General features: G+C 46.9%; 1 protein-coding gene and 1 long non-coding RNA gene across 8 annotated transcripts in view; one reads left to right on the top strand and one right to left on the bottom strand.

Annotated features, from left to right (window-relative positions):
• POU2F2 (POU class 2 homeobox 2) overlaps positions 1–17,762 on the bottom strand; it is a 136,957-nt gene that overhangs the window by 66,798 nt on the left and 52,397 nt on the right. For 3 of the 7 annotated variants that reach the window (XM_039352157.1, XM_039352154.1, XM_039352156.1), the window contains exon 3: positions 12,304–12,412. The exons of 3 other annotated variants lie outside the window; for them this stretch is intronic. In XM_039352157.1, coding sequence (XP_039208091.1) covers positions 12,304–12,403 — 100 coding nt within the window. In that variant the 5' untranslated portion in view covers positions 12,404–12,412. Of the gene's footprint in view, positions 1–12,303; positions 12,413–13,524; positions 13,579–17,762 lie in introns of those variants that run through there. One more of the 7 variants, XM_039352158.1, reaches the window with a different exon arrangement.
• LOC120311995 lies at positions 11,944–16,592 on the top strand. The gene is made up of 3 exons (XR_005557770.1): positions 11,944–12,414; positions 15,169–15,334; positions 15,962–16,592. It is a non-coding gene; the product is annotated as an uncharacterized LOC120311995 (long non-coding RNA).

Raw genomic sequence — 17,762 nt, 5'->3', positions numbered from 1 at the left:
TGAAGAGTAAAACCTGTCAATATGTCTATTTCGCTCTGAAAATATATTTCCGCTCTACACTATTCTAGATAACGCATTCATAACTTTCATAACATGTAGGGTCCAGTCTGCAATCTTTTGTGTGCTTACTTAAGAATCTTTTCTATTCCACTGGTCAAACTTTATTTTGAGGATTTGGCTGAAAGTTACTATGGAGATTCCACACCATTAAAAATAGTCTTTTTTGCTTGAGTGCGAGTAGCCACCTGTTTGCACCACTGCATGTCTGGCGTCACAACCTGAATTCTTCTCCAAAATGACCTGTTCCCATTTGATTACAACACCAAGCAGTTACAAACGTTGGTATAGCTAACATTGCTGTTATTCACTATTTAGGCGGGATGGTCAAGAAACAAAGCACTTCACAATTTTAATCCTGGCCACACTCATGCCACTGCTTGTGAAATGGGTTACTCTCCACATGTTAATGGAGATCCTCAGTCATCCAGGTCCTAGTTATCCCAAAGATGTTTTTTCAGGAGGCAACTGGACTTGACTTTCTTGTTTTTCTTCGAAGACGTTTCGCTTTTCATCCAAGAAGCTTCTTTAGCTCTTGGAAGCTTCTCGGATGAGAAGCGAAACGTCTTCAAAGAAAAACAGGAAAGTTCAGTTGCCTCATGAAAAAAGCATCTTTGGGATCTCCACAGATTATGGAAAGTGCTTTGGAAGTGGTGACAAATGATATATGAAGAGGGGACTTGCACACGTTCCCCTTGCTTTGAAGCTCCTTGGAGCAAGAACAAGATGTCATCTCTAATAAAAGTCATTTCCTAACCCTAACTGTGGATGTGGAGTGGAAAGGCATCACTTTTGGTCACATCAGGAGCAATGGAAGAGGCAGTCAGTTGCCCCTAAGAGGGGCCTCTTCAGTTTGATAGATAAATAAATAAATAAACATTGTCCCTCAGGAAGGAGAAAACAAACCAGGAAGGAGAAAACAAACCAGCATCACCGCTCAGCCAAGAAACAAGCAATGAAGCTAGAAGAGGACTATGCTCCTCTCCTCCTTCCCTTCTCCATCTTCCCTCTTTCCTCAACGTATGACGACAACGAGCCCAAAATTTCTGTTGTTAAGGGAGACATTTGTGAAGTAAGCTTTGTCCCATTTGACGACCTTTCCTGACACAGTTGTTAAGTGAATCACTGCAGGTGTTAAATTAGTAACCCAGTTATTCCTCCTGAAACCGGCTTCCCCATTGACTTTGTTTATTGGAAGGTCGCAAAAGCGGATCACGCTGACCCCAGCACACTGCGACCGTCATAAATCTGAGCCAGTTGCCCAGCATCTGAATCTTTATCAGGTGATCATGGGTGTGAAAAAGGTCATAAGTCATTCTTTTCAGCACCGCTGTAACTTCGAAAGGTCACTAAATGAACTGTGGTAAGTTGAGGACTACCTGTATTGTGTCCCTTAGGTGACACAATACAGGGATGATCTCAGGCTTCACTATTTATATTCCACTTAGCAAATTTGACCTGCTCTTAAAGAGCTGTATAATAGTATAACAGTAACCAAACAAATATTGTTATATTTGTCCTTGTGCTTTTCCTGGACATTTGGGATATTTCATGATTTTTTTTCTTCTTCTTCTCTTTTTACTGTCTTTTATATTTCATATTTATAACATGACCCAACCAGGATACCATGCAGGTGCTAAATTTAAATAAACAAAGAAATAAATAAACGGAAGCTAGAACAAAGCTAGCACGCAGGAGCAAAGACAATTGTGGAAATTAAGCTTGCTTGATTCATTTAACAACTGCAGGGACTTGCTTAAACTGTGGCAATAAAGATTATAAAATCTGGTACAAGTCACTTAACAGCTGCCTTGCGCAGCAGCAGAAATTCTGGTCCCAATTGTGGATGTAAGTCGAGGACTACCAATTTTCATCTGTTCCTAACCTCTTACTGGTGGCAAACTGGGAAGGCAATATTCAGCCATCAGAAAGCCATTAAAAAGGGATGTGGGCAACCATTTCCTTTTTCTTGCATTGTATCCTTAGTAGGTGCTACTAGTATGTAAGACCTTCCTCCAGAGATACACAGCATTAACCATGGGGCATTCTTCCCCACCACAGCTTCCAGTCTCTGATCTGAGACCTAATTCCTTGGCTCAAGGAAGCATTTAGAGACATTTTGAAAACTGTAAACTATGTTCCTCAGCCAGGCAGCCCACCTTCATGGTCCCCTGCAAATTCCACAGAAGAATTATTTTGCTAATGCCTTCCTCTAAGGCAGTGGTTCTCAACCTTTTTAATGCCGCGACCCCCAACCGGTCGTAAGTCGACTACTCAACCGGTCGTAAGTCAAGGACTACTCAACTGGTGCAGCACCGTTTGCAGAATGGGACTTTTGGTGGGCTCAGCAGGGCAGAGACAGCCTGGACAATTCCTATTGGCTTTTGAAAGCCAATAGAATTAGACTCTATTCAAGAGAGTCTATTCTATTGGCTTTCAAAAGCCAATAGAATAAAAGGGAGTAGCACAGCTAAGGAAAAGGGGGAAAAAATAGCGGACTGCGTTGTTTGGCGACCCCCGTGAAATGGTCGTTCGACCCCAAATGGGGTCCCGACCCACAGGTTGAGAACCACTGCTCTAAGGCCAAAACACCCCTTTAGAGATAGTTTTTCTACCTGCTTTTTCTCACTTGGGCTGGTTTCATGTGTGCCATTGTTTTCTTTAACATATACCTCAGTGAAAGTTTTCGCTATTCTGGTTGTGCCTATTAAAATAAATATCGGTGGAGATTCACGGTCATCCAGGTTGTCCCAAAAGTGCTTTTTCAAAAGGCAACTGGACTTTCTTTGTTTTTCCTTGAAGACGTTTCACTTCTAATCCAAGAAGCTTCTTCAGTTCTGACTGAATGGTGGAAAATGGAAGGATTTACATTCCTTGTGGTCATCTGGTCGCTAGCACTCTTTCTGAGAATCGTTGAGTCAGAACTGAAGAAGCCTCTTGGATGAGAAGTGAAACGTCTTCAAGGAAAAGCAAAGAAAGTCCAGTTGCCTTTTGTAAAAGCATCTTTGGGACCACCTGGATGACCGTGAATATCCACAGAGATTTATTCTAATAGGCACAACCAGAATAGTTGTCACAGACTCAAAATCATGCATATGGTGTCTGATGCAAGGAGGGCTGGATGAAAATGCAGAACAAGAGAGTACCATGCTTGCTTGCAACGAGAAAAACTTAAAAGGGTGTATGAACAGATAGTGTTATCATCAAGGCTGGATTAGATGCAATCTACAAACTATTACTTATAACGCCAGCAACTTAAAGGAACACTCACTATATAATTTGTACCTCTGCATACACAAAAACAGCTCCAATGTAAAGTCTGTACGTATGGTTCCCTAACTACCCACCATCACACCTTTGATTTAAGATATTATCCTTACGTTTTGCTTATAAAACAGAAAAGCTAGGTTTATACCAAATGCCCAACTCAATACTTGGGTTAAACATAACTGGACTGTTCATACATTCTGAGAATAAATCATACTAATGTGATGGCTTGATTCACATCACATCATTATATGCTGATCTGCTAGCTATCCAATCCCATTTTAGCCAACTGATACAGCCAGGCTTGGCCACAAGAAATAGCACACAAAGATAGCAACTTGTAGATGCATGCTAACTCAAGTCAGCCCATTCAGCCAATCTGTTACTATGCAGGCACTCGGCAAGCTTTGGATCTTAGCTTGGCCTTGACACTCAGTCTTTTGGGAGGTTCTGACGAAGTGGCTCTGCCTCCATTCCCGGTGGGGAGCTCTGACAATACCTGTATTGAACTGGTACAGAATGAATCCCACTGCTAATGTTACGTGTTTTTAAATTAATTGTGGAGCATTTTTATAAGTTGGTACGTTGGTTTTTAACTTGTTTTTTACTTGGTGTGAGCCTATCCCAATTGCTTAGGTGAGGTGGGTGGCTATACAAATCAAATAAATAATTTTCTATAGTCATTCAGAAGAATTCCTATTCCGAAGACAGGGCTATAGGCATTCTGCATGAAAATTGTAGTGCCCATCCTGAAAGATGCAATGGATGAATAACATTCACTGGAACCAATAGGGATCTTACACCCCAGGATGATTTGCAAATATTTGTGTGCCGGGAGTGAGTTTGCATTTTTCTTTCTGATAAGTTTTCAGCACCTGTCTCGATCAACTAGTTAGGACATTTCTACAGCATTGCAGCCTTTGTTATGTGGGTGCACCCAGATGTTCTTGAAATACAGCTGCCGTCATCCACAGCCAGCACAGAATCATAGAGAAGACATTGGCAATATTTTGGGGGGGGGGCTTTTTATCCCACCTTTATCATTTTTATACCTAATTCAAGGCAATGAACATGCCTGAAACTCTTTCCTCTTCCAATTTTACCCACCAGAACAACTCTGTGAGGTGAGTTGGACTGAGAGAGAGTGAATGGCTCAGAGGCTGGCTTTGAAGGCTGAGGCAGAACTAGAACTCACTGTCTCCTGGTGGTTGGCTCAAAGTCACTCAGTCAGCTTTCATGCCTAAAAATAGGATAAGAACTCACAGTCTCCTGATTTCTAGCCTTCAACATTAAAACCAACATTTAGCTCACTAATTCTAACCTCTAGCTCAGCAAAGGAATCCAGATGCTGGTATAGGCCTTGGGTGATGGAAACTGTAGTTTACACCCACCTGGAAGCTCCTTGGGGCTTTCTAGAGAAGAAATAGTTCGTATTTAACGGCTTCTTACCACTGGTTTGTATAAGCCAGGGGTAGGCAACCTTGGCTCTTTTATGACTGGTGGACTTCAACTCCCAGAATTCCTGAGCCAGTCACGCAAACTATTGAGGGGGAAGAAAGACTACTACAGCTGTCATTCTTCCAAATTCTCCTAACATGTACACCCACAACTTGCTGTTTGGAGTAAATGTTTGTCAGTGTAGACATCTGCTCCTGTATGGGATCAGAAAATACAGGCCAGCTAATTTATGTTGGCTATTCTGATTGCCGAAGCATTTTTTCCTCTCAGGATGTGGGGCCTAGACCAAGAGTGGGCAACCTTGGCTCTTTTATGACTCGTGGACTTCAACTCCCAGAATTCCTGAGCCAGCCTGGCTCAGCTTGGAAACCTCTCCCTTTCCCCTCAGCATGGCTGACTCGGGAATTCTGGGAGTTGAAGTCCACGAGTCATGAAGGGGCCATAGTTCCTCCATGCTGGCTCAGGAATTCCGGGAGTTGAAGTCCACGAGTCATAAAAGAGCCAAGGTTGCCTACCCCTGGTATAAGCAAAAACAAATGGCCTGTAAACCTGAGGCAGTTTCATTAAACACCTTCCTGAAGTAGGTCACTGTTATCCTTTTACCTATTGCTGAGGGGGGGGGGGAAACGGGACAGCAGACAGCCGACAGGTAAGTAGCTTATCCCGCTTTAGCTAGCCATGAATATGGGCAATCAGGTATAACATGGAATGATGGGTTGATCTCAAACTCAACACACTCCTCAAGATCCTTTCCTCCCCGCCAGCCTCTCCTTTCATACTCGGGAGCCTTGAGACAATTCTGTTTGGCCACTGTTCACATCAGGAAAGCAGCCATTTTACCTTTGCTAACCCAAATGAACCCACTTGGTGTTTAATTGCGAGGGGGAAGAGGACATGTTTTTTTTAAAAAAAAAAAATACAGAGGGTAAATCTGGAGTCTTAAAACTCCAAAGGAGGACCAAAATCAGACAGCAGAAAAGTGCAGGGTTAGCTAGGTGGGAAAGGCAGATACTGAGATCAAAAAGGATTCCTTGCGCTGAGAAAGTTGTGTAGTCAGCAAAACTGAAGGCAGTGGGGAGGATTTGAAGGGAAGGCAGAAGAACCAACAAGCATTTGCTCTTGGGAATTTCACAACAGTTGCTGCCTCATAGCTTCCATCTTCCCTCGGTTAATTGGCAACTCTCATACAAAATTCTCAACCTTGCCTACTCAAGGGCTCGGTGTAAATCCTGGGAACTCTGAAAAAGGGGATATCCAGGAAGCTTTGATTCCTATCAGGACTCTGCTAGAACTAGGCAGGAGAAAAAGCAACGGATGGGAACTAATCAAGGAGAGAAGCCACCCAGAACTAAGGAGAAATTTCCTGACAGTGAGAACAATTACTCGGTGGACGCCAGAAGATGCGGGTGCTCCAACACTGGAGGTTTTCAAGAAGAGACTGGACAATCATTTTGTCTAAAATGGTATGGGATTTCCTGCCCGAGCAGGAGGTTAGACTAGAAGGCCTCTATGGTCCCTTCCAACTCTGTTGTTCTTTTATTCTCTAGTGGGGAACAGTCGGCCATCATGCACGAGGTGTTTTGGGAAGCGAAGCATGATAAAGAAAGGAGCAGGATATGAAATGGACAGGTGGGGAAAGAAAGAAGGCAATAAGGGAGGTAGACAGAAAAACACAGGGTAGGAAGGCATTACAGGAGGAGGAGGAATAACATAGGCCAGAAGGACTAAATACTTCAAGCTAAGAGTCAAAAGTGTCCGAAGTGCCTGCTTGGTATGTCTGGGGAGGATCAGAGGCAACCCTTTGTCGGCACTGGCTTACATCCTGGGCCACTGACATCTGGACCACATCAATGGTGGCAAAAAAGGGGCATCATCCATAGGGATGGAGGAAGCTGGAGCCAGAGACGGAAAGAGGCGAGCCAAGGGTTGAAGGTTGTAGAGACTTGGAAAAAGCTGCCTCGGTAAGAGAAGATTTTCTACCCTGCCCTCATTCCCCTGCTACACACACACACACACACACACACACACACACACACACACACACACACCAGCTTCAGCACTGACCCCCTCTCTGCACCATTACCAAGGCCAGTCCCTTGGGAAGACTGCCCTCCTCCCCTTTCCTCCCCCCAATCCTGCTGACCCTGGCGCGTGGCTGTGCCCGGAGGCTCGGCTGGAACAAAGGGCCCAGAGCTTGGCCAATCAGGGTGTGCAGCTCTCCTGCCGCTGACCTTTTTATGATTATTATTTAAGGGAAAAAAGCAGAGGCAACTGGAAAGGAGAAGGGGGGGAGGAGGAGGAGGCAAGAGGCGGCAGGGGAGGAGGGGGAAGAGCTTTGCGAAGGAGAACTGGCCTCTCGGGCAGCCACTTTATGGAAATACCCCTACATGGCTCACGGTCGGCCCAAAGTCCCTACCCGGCCTCTTGGGAGTCCGTGTTGCCCGGAATCAACCGGGCCGTGACCCAACAGGAGCACACTCATGTGTGCAGTGGCCGTAAGAAAGCCCCTGGAGGTCTCCTCACTCAGAGAGGTTGGAAGGGACGAATACATTGGTCCCCAGCTGCGCTAGCAAGAATGAAGTGATCCCCAGATTTTTCATCCAGGACTGTTCCTGGATCTCTATAAAGGACCGCCACCATCTTACACTGAGGCCAACTGGTCAATTCCAGCAACATTTCATTTCTGGAGCAAAGCTAGAGAACCCTTAGGAATGATCCTCTCTGTTTCTTCATCCTCAGAAGCCCAACAATACCATTATTAAAATGTAGCCATTCTTCTTTGTTTTCCGAAGCCAACTTACATAGCTATGTCCCCTGACCAAACTAGGTGTCCTCCACATACTAACCAAATCCTTTCTTTTTAATTCCGTTGCTTGGACATCCAGCCCTACCCCTACCATACCATATCAAAGATTGCACCAATAGTAACTCACACTTGCAAGGTGTGCACGCACAGAGGTACAGAATATTTCTGTGCTAACAGCTTGTGGATCTGAGACAGCAGAGCACTCTCATCGTCCTAGCAACAGCTTTCTTGGCCAAGTTGTAGGTAAAAAATATGCACGGGGGAGAGACCATGGCTTTCCAGTGGTGTGATTGGCCTATCAAGGTACGAAATTATAATTCAATGAACCCGTCTCGTGGTTTAAGACACTTCTGGGTTCAATTCACACAACGCTTCTGGTTAAGTTCATTGGGGTTGTAAAGTTTGCGGAAATGTACCCAAGGTCAGCTTTGGGCAACAAACCGGTGGGTCAATTCTTGTCGCAACCAAATAGATCAACATTTGGTTGAAGAGCCAGTTTGGTCTAGTGGTTAAGGCAACAGGCTTGAAACTAGGAGATGGTGAATTCTAATCCCACCTTAGGCATGAAACCTGCCTGGGTGACTTTGGGCCAGTCCCTCTCTCTCAAACCATGACATCAGGCTCCAGTGACAAGCCTGTCAGTCGATTCCTATAGCAACCAAACAGATCAACACTTGGTTGATCAGAAAAAAGCACTTGCACGAAAATGCTAGGAAGAAAGAGAAAGATTTCGGGAGATATTACTATAAAAAACAGACCATCGTTAAACTATAATGTGTTTCATTTCTTTGCGCGCCGAACATGGTGGCTGCGTTCTCCTCACCCAGATCTAGGACTTAGTGTGTTGTGTAAACTCAGCATCACAACTGTCCCCTGAGCATTCATATGTGAATTCAGGAAGTATAAAGCATCCCACTGTTTGATCATGTGGCAGTCATACCATGGAAATGGTGGTGCGAAGAAGCAAATGTTATCACCATGTCTTTGAACTGGTCAGCTGGCTTTGGTGTACTTTATAGCTTTTAAGTACCAGGAGCGTCTCATAAAGCATTGTGTAGAATATAAAGTTTATATTTCATTACAAAATAGCATAGCAAAACCCCAAGCAAGGCGTGTTCACCCAATTTCTCTCTGAGTTTGGAAATTTGTCCTTCAAATTCAGAAAGGTTTAATGCTTGTAAAAGACTCAGCGCGTTATTAGCAAATATATTACTTGCTAGTGTCAACTGAGTAGAAAGGAATTCAAAATATAACTTATGTTCAGAATTTTTTTTCCCCAGATAGAGGCATGTTTTGATTTTAATCAGTCCTCAAAGCAAAGTAAACAAGATTTCCAATGCAAAGCTGTGGAACCCAAATCAAAGTTTAGTCAAATGAAAAATGTAGAAGTGAAATTCAAATTTAAATCTCAACAGCTGCCAATAGGCATGGTTACTCAAATCGAAAACTGTGCATTTAGGGAGCATTTTAGAGGCACAGTCTGATGAAGGTCTATAGAAGGTGGTCTTTTAAATTTTTATCCTTTTGCAATGGACACAGGGATTGTTTTATTTTCCATTGGAATACCTTCATTCTTCTCGCACTCTCATATTTTGGCCATTTAATGTACAAAGACAGATACTAAAAATGATTTGAAGTGCAGGTTTGTCTAACTTAAAAGCTTTCTACCTTATCCTATTAGTAAACCAGGCAATAAAAGCATTATCCAATTATGAACCCCTGAAGTTTTAAAATACAGCATCGAAAAGGACATTTTAGTATGTGGATTTTTAAACCTATCAACTGTTGTTTCTTTTTTTAAAAAATACTATGGATTTTCATTCAAATTAAAGATAAGGGGAAAGAAAAACAAATCCTCCTTTAATAACACTTTTAAAAGGATGGGGGGGAGAAACCACATATGAATCACAGCATAAAGCAACTATGCAACATTGGAAAAGACACAATTTTATGAGGTATCAGTGACAAAGATCCCTGTAAATATACACACACCAGTGAGTGCACACATACGCGCACACCCACACACAGCAACACAAGAGAGGACAGAGTGATATATATCCCCAGTCTCAGCGCATCTGGTTGGCCATTTGGACCTGAGTTTCAGACCGATTTCTCCAAATATGTTCCCAAAACCAAAAGACTATCTGGTCCTCCTCACATTTTGAGAATCTCAATTGCCCTCTTGATTGGGATTTATCCTTTGCCTTCTGCGTGTAATGTGAACAATGATCCCCAAAATAAAAAAGAATCCACAAACCCAAAGTCACAGTCATCTTATGCCTCTCCTCATCTCCCCCTTGCTCCTGTATAAAGAACACCCAGGTTTCCTACACCTCATTACAACAACTTCAGAGCTTGATTGGGTTTTGGGATATCCCATTTCCAGCCCTACCTAAGAAAGCACCAAGGACACAGACCTTCATACATGTGCAGGTATACACACACACATTTACTACTCTGTCCAGGGAGAGAGAGAGAGAGAGAGAGAGAGAGAGAGAGAGAGAGAGAGAGAGAGAGAGAGGATGTGGGGGTGGAGGGGGGGGGCAGTTACTACAGGCTGGAAAATCGATTTCTGCTTCTGAACAAGCTTCACTTCCCAGACCTCCAGGTTCATTAGCACGGACTGGGCTTGACACCAATACAATTTCCACACCAAGCTGGCTGCAGCAGTGCTGGGGGAGGGGTGCACACAGATGGCCAGCTCTGCAGCCACTTCTCTGAACCCCCCCACCCTGCCAGCCTACGAGGAGGAGGAGGAGGAGGAGGAGGAGGAGGAGGAGGAGGAGGAGGAGGAGGAGGAGGAGGAAGAATGTGTCAAGAGCAGATTCTGCAATCGCCTCTTGGTTTTTATTTGCCCAGATCACATCCCAGCCTGCCTTTGCACTTTCTTAGGGTTCTTTCCCGGCTCACCCACGGATGTCCCACTGCCTGTATTTCTGACCCTTCCCCATTCCTAGCAACTCCTAAATCTCATCTGTCCAATCTATGAGGAAAGATGACTCTCCCAGGATCAGCTGGGTAATAGTAGAAGCATCCGTTATCCAAACGCCTGGTTCTCCTCTTAACTTTGGGAAGCAGGAGATAAAAAAGAGGCCGACAATGAATGCCAGTTCCGGCATGCTGCATCCATCCGGGCCCCATCCAATCTACCACCTCATAATCTTAAGAGCCAGAAGATACATTTTCCCCAAGGTCACTTAAAAATGTCTTTCATAGATCCAAGGGACTCCAGCTCCCAAATAAATCAGCCCTGTTGCTTTTTGCTCTAACCACTAGTCCCCAACAACTCTCCTCCCCTGCAGGGTCAGCCTCACCAACCCACTCTGCTTATCTTTTGACTTCAGTAATGTTTAATTAAACATCTGTTTAATAACCACCCAGATCTCTATGAATGATGGGGGGGGGAGGAGGAGGAGGTGGTGGTGGTGGTGGTGAGCATAAGGTTTTGAAGCAGCTAAACAAAAGGAAGCAGAGCAACTTCCTACCAAGTGTGGAGATTAAACCCCCAGATTGGCGGCTGAATGCTTGAAAACTGGGGAGAGCAGGAAGCCCAGAAAACGGTCTGCAATTTGGAGAGGGGACAATAATGGTTTTGTTTTTTTTCCTTAAAGCCCAAGCCAGCAGGCATATTTATTGCTCCCACCTAGAAAACTCCATGGAGACTAAGAACAGAGCTTCGTTCACAAGTCTAGAATTCCCTTCGAAGTGGCTAGAGGAGGGCTCTGTGAGAATCATTAACATGGAAAGAACTTGCTCAGGTTTAAACAGGAACAGGTAAACTAAACATGATTAAACAGAGGGGGGGGGAGAGATGGGGCACCACTGACAACTTAAAACAGAAATTACTGGATCAGAGTAACTGCAGGATGGAGGTTGCACCTGAAATTCCAACCAGGTATTGGGGGGGGGAGGGATTTTGATGTGCTGAGACAGATGAGCATTGGGGGGGGGGCTTGGGGTTTCTGCTAGGATCTCACAAGTGTCTCCTCTCTACGGCTCACCTCTGCCCCCCCCAATTCCCCCTGGTCCCGGAAAATTCTCCCCCTCCTCCAAATTTCCAACCCCCCCCTCCCGATCCCCCAGCAGTCAAAACCTTGGTTTGTTTCCAACCTCGCAGTTGGGGGGGGGGGATGCGGGAAGCGCTTTTAAGGAGAAGGAAACCGCCGCGATTGCACTTCTAAGGCTGCTCTGCTGCTGGGACCGCGACGGCTGGGGCGGGGGAGGGACAGGAGCCAGCCGGTTCTCCCGCCCCCCCTCCCTCCCTCCCCGCCAGCCAGAGAAGGGCTTCCCTCCCCAGCCCCGCGTTTGCCCGGGCCTCTTCCGACCGGCGTCCGCGCCGTCGGCGCCTTCGGCCGTCGGCTGGCTCTTCGCCTCTTCCCGCTGCTGTTGCCGCCGCCGCTACCATCCACCCCCTCTGCCCCCCACCCCCTCCGTCTATCGACCGCAGGATGCCGGCGCCGGAGGTTCGATACGGAGCAGTGACACTCCGGATCAATACCGCCTGAATAAAAACCCGCTCGCCCCTCGCCACTTTCTGCTTTCCCCTCCTTTCCTCTCTCGTCTCCTCTTCGGCGGCCGGGCAGGAAGAGTTGGGGGGGGGCGCCTTTCGCTGCCCTGGGCTGGCCTTCGCAAGCCGGGCCGGGGGTCCCGCGCCCTCTTTGGGGGCTCCCCTTCCCTCTCTCGCCCGGCTTCCTTCCTCTCGCTTGCCTCCTTACCGTTTGCAGAGCGCAGGGCGAGCGGCGATTTGAGGCGCCATCCGTGCTCCGGGCCGGCGGATCTTTGGAAGACCAAGGGGACCGGCAGCGGGATGAACATTGCGAGGACCTGTGAGTGACACTCCGCATAACCCCACGGAGGGAAAAAAAATAATATAAAGATAGATGGAGAGAGAGAGAGAGAGAGAGAGAGAGAGAGATAAGGATGGGGGGGGGGCAGGCGAGCGGCAAAGGGAGCCGGGCGCGGGGTGGGGGAGACACACGCCGGACGGGGGACGCTCTCCCGAGAGTGACAACCGGCGCGGGGAGGTGGGGGGTGGGGGGGGGGGTAGGAGAGGGGGTGGGAACGGGACAGAGCTCGCCCTTCTCTCCCTCCAGCAACGCTCCGCTTTCGGCGCTTACACACGTGCGTGCACGGGTCTGGAGCCAGACAAGTGTGTTATGTGTGTGTGCGTGCGTGCGTGTCCGCTTGGTAAGGGCCGCGCGGGGTTTGGTCACTCGACCAGGACCGGGACCGTGCGGATCATTTTAAGGCTTTTGCAACAAAACAAAACAAAACAAAACAAAAAGAGAGGGGGGGCAAAGGAAAGGGAGGTGGAAAGCATGCATGCGTGCGCGAATGTGAAACGCCGATCGCGCCCCCCCGCCGCCACAATGCCTGTGAATGCGTGTTTGTCTTGCCCCCGTTCAGAGAACACTGCCCCCCCCCTTAGCCTGGTCCGAATTTCTCCTCTCTCCTCTCCGCCTGGCCCCCTCCCATCACTCGCCGCCCGCGATTCCCACTTTATTGTCTTCTCCGTTATCTCGCGCGCGCTTCTTCCCCCCCCTCGCCCCCTCCCTCTCGCCTTCCAACCACCCCGCTTTGACAGATGACATCCAAGCAAGCGACTTGCCGTCCCTCTCAGTCTCCCCCCCCCCACGGGGTCCTCCGCTTCCAATATACACCCCCCCCCTTTTTCTTTCTTTCTTTCTTCACTCTTTGCACAAGTACAGCCCTTACCCAGACAAAAGCAATTACTCCTGAGGTGTAAAGCTTACTGTGGGTGTAGAAAAAAAAGAGGAGGGGAAGCAGAAGAATTGGGGAAAGAGAGAATTACAGGGGGGGGGTGGAACCCGCCACCCTTCTCCCAGCAAATAATCTTTTCTTTTGCCTGCCCTTCCGGCTTCAAAAATTAACACCAACCCGCGCGCCCCCGCGCGCGCACACACACCCACACACACCTGACACCTTCTTGCGGGTCAAACTCCGCTTTGGTGGCGCTAAAAATAAAGCTGCCTTAATCGCCGCGGACTTTCTCCTCCGGCTTCCTTAAATTAACGTGTCACCTCCAACACCCCCCACCCCACCCCACCCCCGCCGCCGCCAATAGCGGCTCTTTCCAGGTTTATTATTACGGGAGAGATTTACACGGATAATCACTGCAAAGCACCGCGATAATAAAGGGGTGACCTTCCAGTTTCCCCCCCCCTCCCTCCCCAGCCCCCAGGATACATAATTAGGCGGGGTGGGATGGGGGGCGGTTGCAAGCCATAATTCTTCCCCGCCACCGGCTTCCACCCGGCCGGCCTGGCTTTTCTCCCACTTTCGTTGCAGAGTTCACGCCGCCTTCGCCTCTCCCGGAACGGCCCCGTCGTTTGCCCCGGCTTGTTTCTCTGGAGGAGAGAAAGCGAGGCCGGGCGACTCCTCCAGGATCCAGGACAAGCTCTCCGTTCGCCGCGCCGTCCGGTTCGTCCGCGCCCAGGCAAGGCCTCGTCGCCCCACCTCGCCCTCCACCCCCCCCCCAGGAAGGACACCCGGGGCAGAGGCGGCCGTGCCCTCCTACCCTCCCTTCGGCCCCCTTCGGGGTCAAGGGAGGCCAGGAGCGGCTCCACACCGGCCGGAGGGCCTCGGTCGCTTCCCTCGAAGCGGCCACCAAGGACGGAGGCTTCGTGTCTCCTGGATCCGGCCACTCGGTTCTTGGGCCCGAACCGCCGCCGACTTATTCCGACTCGTGCCGAGAGCCTCTTTCTGTTTTTCACGATTTGGGAGAGGGAAGCAGGACCCCTCGCCTCCTCCGTCCCCGACTCCTCCTCGCCTCCTTCCGCTCCCCAATCCTTTCGGCGCTAAGCCCACCGGGTTTGAACGGGAACATGGAGGGCTCGGGGCCCATGCCGCCTCCCCCCAAACCTAAGGCTGCTCATCATTGCCCCCTCTGCAAAGATCCTAATATTTCCGTCTTCCTCGTCTTCCTCGCTTCTCCCGTTTATTCCACCAGACAAAAGGTGAACCTTACTCTAGTTTTGCAACTCCTGATCGGCAGCCTATTGCCAACCCGGGGCCCAAAGGCAATGGAAACCCGCCAAAGCTATGTCTGCGCCCCATGGGAGCTCCCCTTTTGCGCACCCTTTGACACCCACTCCTCTTTCTTCTCTTCCCCCCCCCCCAATCCTGGAAAGTAGACTTAAGGAGGCTTAAGGCAGTCATACAGTGAGTGGGGTAGGGAAGGCAGAAAGAATGCCGGGCCCAATATATAAAGAGGAAGAGTGAGGGTCGGTGGGTGGATGGACAGGAAATGGGATGGAAATATATTACTGACAGGGAGAAGGAGAGAGGGTGTATATATATTGTGAGATATAGAAAGAGATCAGATTGATGGTGGGGCAAATAGATGAATATGTATAGGGCAGAGGGGGGGGAAAGAGGGTTTCGCCAGTGAAAAGAGAGGAGAGAAAAGAGCAGAAAGAGGAGGCGGGCAATTACTTGATTCAGGACCACCCGATGGAGGTCAAAAATTAACTGCCGGTAGCCTTAAAGTATGTGGTGGGTGTCTTGGGAGGGTTAATATGTTTCTTCTCTCTTTCCCCCCTCCTCTCCCCTGTGCCTAGGTCACACAGGACACACCTACACAATCCCAACCCATTGTAAGAGATGTTCCCCTTATATTATAACAAAAGCCAAAACGAATTTGCCTTTGACTTCATCGGAAGAAGAAGCCAGGGGAAAGAGAGGCTGTAGTTGTGTTCCATTCCGGCTTCCAGGGAGAAAAGAAAGGTCTGTACACGCTAATAATAAATCACTGCTGGAAAGAGGAGCTGAGTTATCACAAATCTGCCACCTACCCTACAAAAAAAAAAGGGGGGGGGGGGAAAGAACCGTACAAAGCAGGGTCACCTAATAAGAAGTGTGCTGTTTTCACCAGGGCCACTTCAACCAGTGAAAGTGCCACGGCCCATACGTGTGATTTAAATGTATCTTGAGAATTGTGTTGTCCCACTTCCTAAACCTAGATTAACAAGATTCAAAATGCTTCTCCCCAGACGAGGGTGGCCTGTGGAAAAAAATGCTTTTCTCTCTGATCTCCAGAGACCTTCCCCCTTTTCCCTTTCAGCCCAAGACAAACGAAATACTCTGTTTTTAAAAATTACGGTGGATGTGTATTTGTTTTCAGTCCCCACCCATTTTGTACTAGCAGTGTAGTTGCACAGGCACAATAGGGGAGCACAAATTGAACAGGGGTGTTTTTATTATGCAGCCTGCCCCAAATCCCCGAGATCAGAAGGGGAGAGACAGTAAAAGTAACTGTTCAAAATAACTGCTTTCCAATATAATGGCTGCCCAAAGTATTTACTATTACCTTTATGTATTCTTTCAATTTATACTCCTTTTTTTTCTCTACAGCCAGTATTCAAGCATGGGAGAAGATAAAATCGGAGCTGGAAAGGAAGATGGCATGGAATAATGGATAAAAAGAGGGGTTTTTAAAATATATATAATATAGCCTGACGTTCAATGAGTTTCTTTAGCTGAGCTCAAAGCCAGTGGGATTTTCAACAATTTTTTTTTTTCACATACGCTGGTCCTCCTTCATGCTATATTACAAACTGGTTTTAAAATTGTTTCAAAACTAGGGCCTGCTTGATAACATTTTGCTAAAGTCCTTTTCAGTGAAAGCACCCATTCATGCTGTTCTCTGGGTCTTCATTCTTCTCCAGAGAACATAGAGAGGTGTGCATGTGTGTATGTGCTAATTAACCCAGCTTTCTAGCTGCAGTTCAAAGACAGTTGAGTGCAAAACGGTTTTCCACACAATTAAAAGATGTAGATAATAACTACAGACACTCCATGGCACATCCTGTTTCTTAGAAGATGAAAGAAGAGGGACTAACCATACGTGGTTGTTGGGCTTGACAGAATGTTTCCTGCTACCCAGAATTGTATGGGCAGTCTAAATTCCTAGATGCTTGCATCCAACTAAAAGATGGATACAAACCCGTTTTTTTTTTTTGATAGGGAATTTAAAAAAAAAAAACAACGATCTAATTATCTAATTATTAGCAACAAAGATGATTAAGGGACTAGAGGCTAAAACATATAAGGAACAGTTGCTAGAATTGGGTATGCCTAGTTTAATGAAAAGAAGGACTAGGGGTGACATGATAACAGTCTTCCAATATCTCAGGGGCTGCCCCAAAGAAGAGGGAGTCAAGCTATTTTCCAAAGCACCTGAAGGCAGGACAAGAAGCAACGGATGGAAACTAATCAAGGACACAAGCAACCTAGAACTAAGGAGAAATTTCCTAACAGTGAGAACAATTAATAAGTGGAAGGACTCCCCTTCAGAAGTTGTGGGTGCTCCAACACTGGAAGTTTTTAAGAAGAGACTGGACAGCCATTTGTCTGAAATGGTATAGTGTTTCCTGCCTGAGCAGGGGGTTGGACTAGATGACCTCCAAGGTCCCTTCCTGCTCTGTTATTCTATTATCCATAGATCTTTCTTACTAAACTAAAGCCATCACATCCGCTGTTACCTGAATCGTTTAAATCAGAACTAGTAGCATCAGACAAAAAAAATGATCACAGAACATGTGTATAGATGAGTTGAAATATTAAAAACCATCCTGTAAAATGGATACTTGAGAAAGCATTCTTGTTGTTTTTGCCCATCCAAGGCCTCTACAGTTCTAAATAATATACTAACTTTTATTTAGAATTTTTTTCTCCCTTCACTGAGAATTAAAGGTTGGGAAATATGCAACATCCCTCCCATTGCTGACTGATTATCTCTTTGCCTTTTAAACAACTATTAGAATAAAAAAGATGCAGTCTCAACTCTCTTCCTACACAAACTTAATCTATGCTTAATAGCAACCTAACCCCACTCCAAAACTTTGGAAGTTTAAAGAGCTATGTAACTCAATAGCGTATAACATCAATGAGGATTTGATTCCCCCACCCCTCGCCCATAAAATGATCTAATAATCTAACTGGATGTTTTGTGGACTCTCTAAAAAAGATGCTAAAAAATCAGGAATGATCCTTATCACGATTCTTAATTCTAGAGCAGTGGTTCTCAACCTGTGGGTCGGGACCCCATTTGGGGTCGAACGACCATTTCACGGGGGTCGCCAAACAATGCAGTCTGCCATTTTTCCCCCCTTTTCCTTAGCTGTGCTACTCCCTTTTATTCTATTGGCTTTTG

This window comes from Crotalus tigris, unplaced genomic scaffold (genome assembly GCF_016545835.1).
Source record: "Crotalus tigris isolate CLP2741 ecotype Arizona unplaced genomic scaffold, ASM1654583v1 scf7180000018413.2111637, whole genome shotgun sequence".
In the NCBI taxonomy this organism is placed as follows: Eukaryota; Metazoa; Chordata; class Lepidosauria; order Squamata; family Viperidae; genus Crotalus; species Crotalus tigris.
This window is presented reverse-complemented; position numbering and strand designations above follow the sequence as displayed.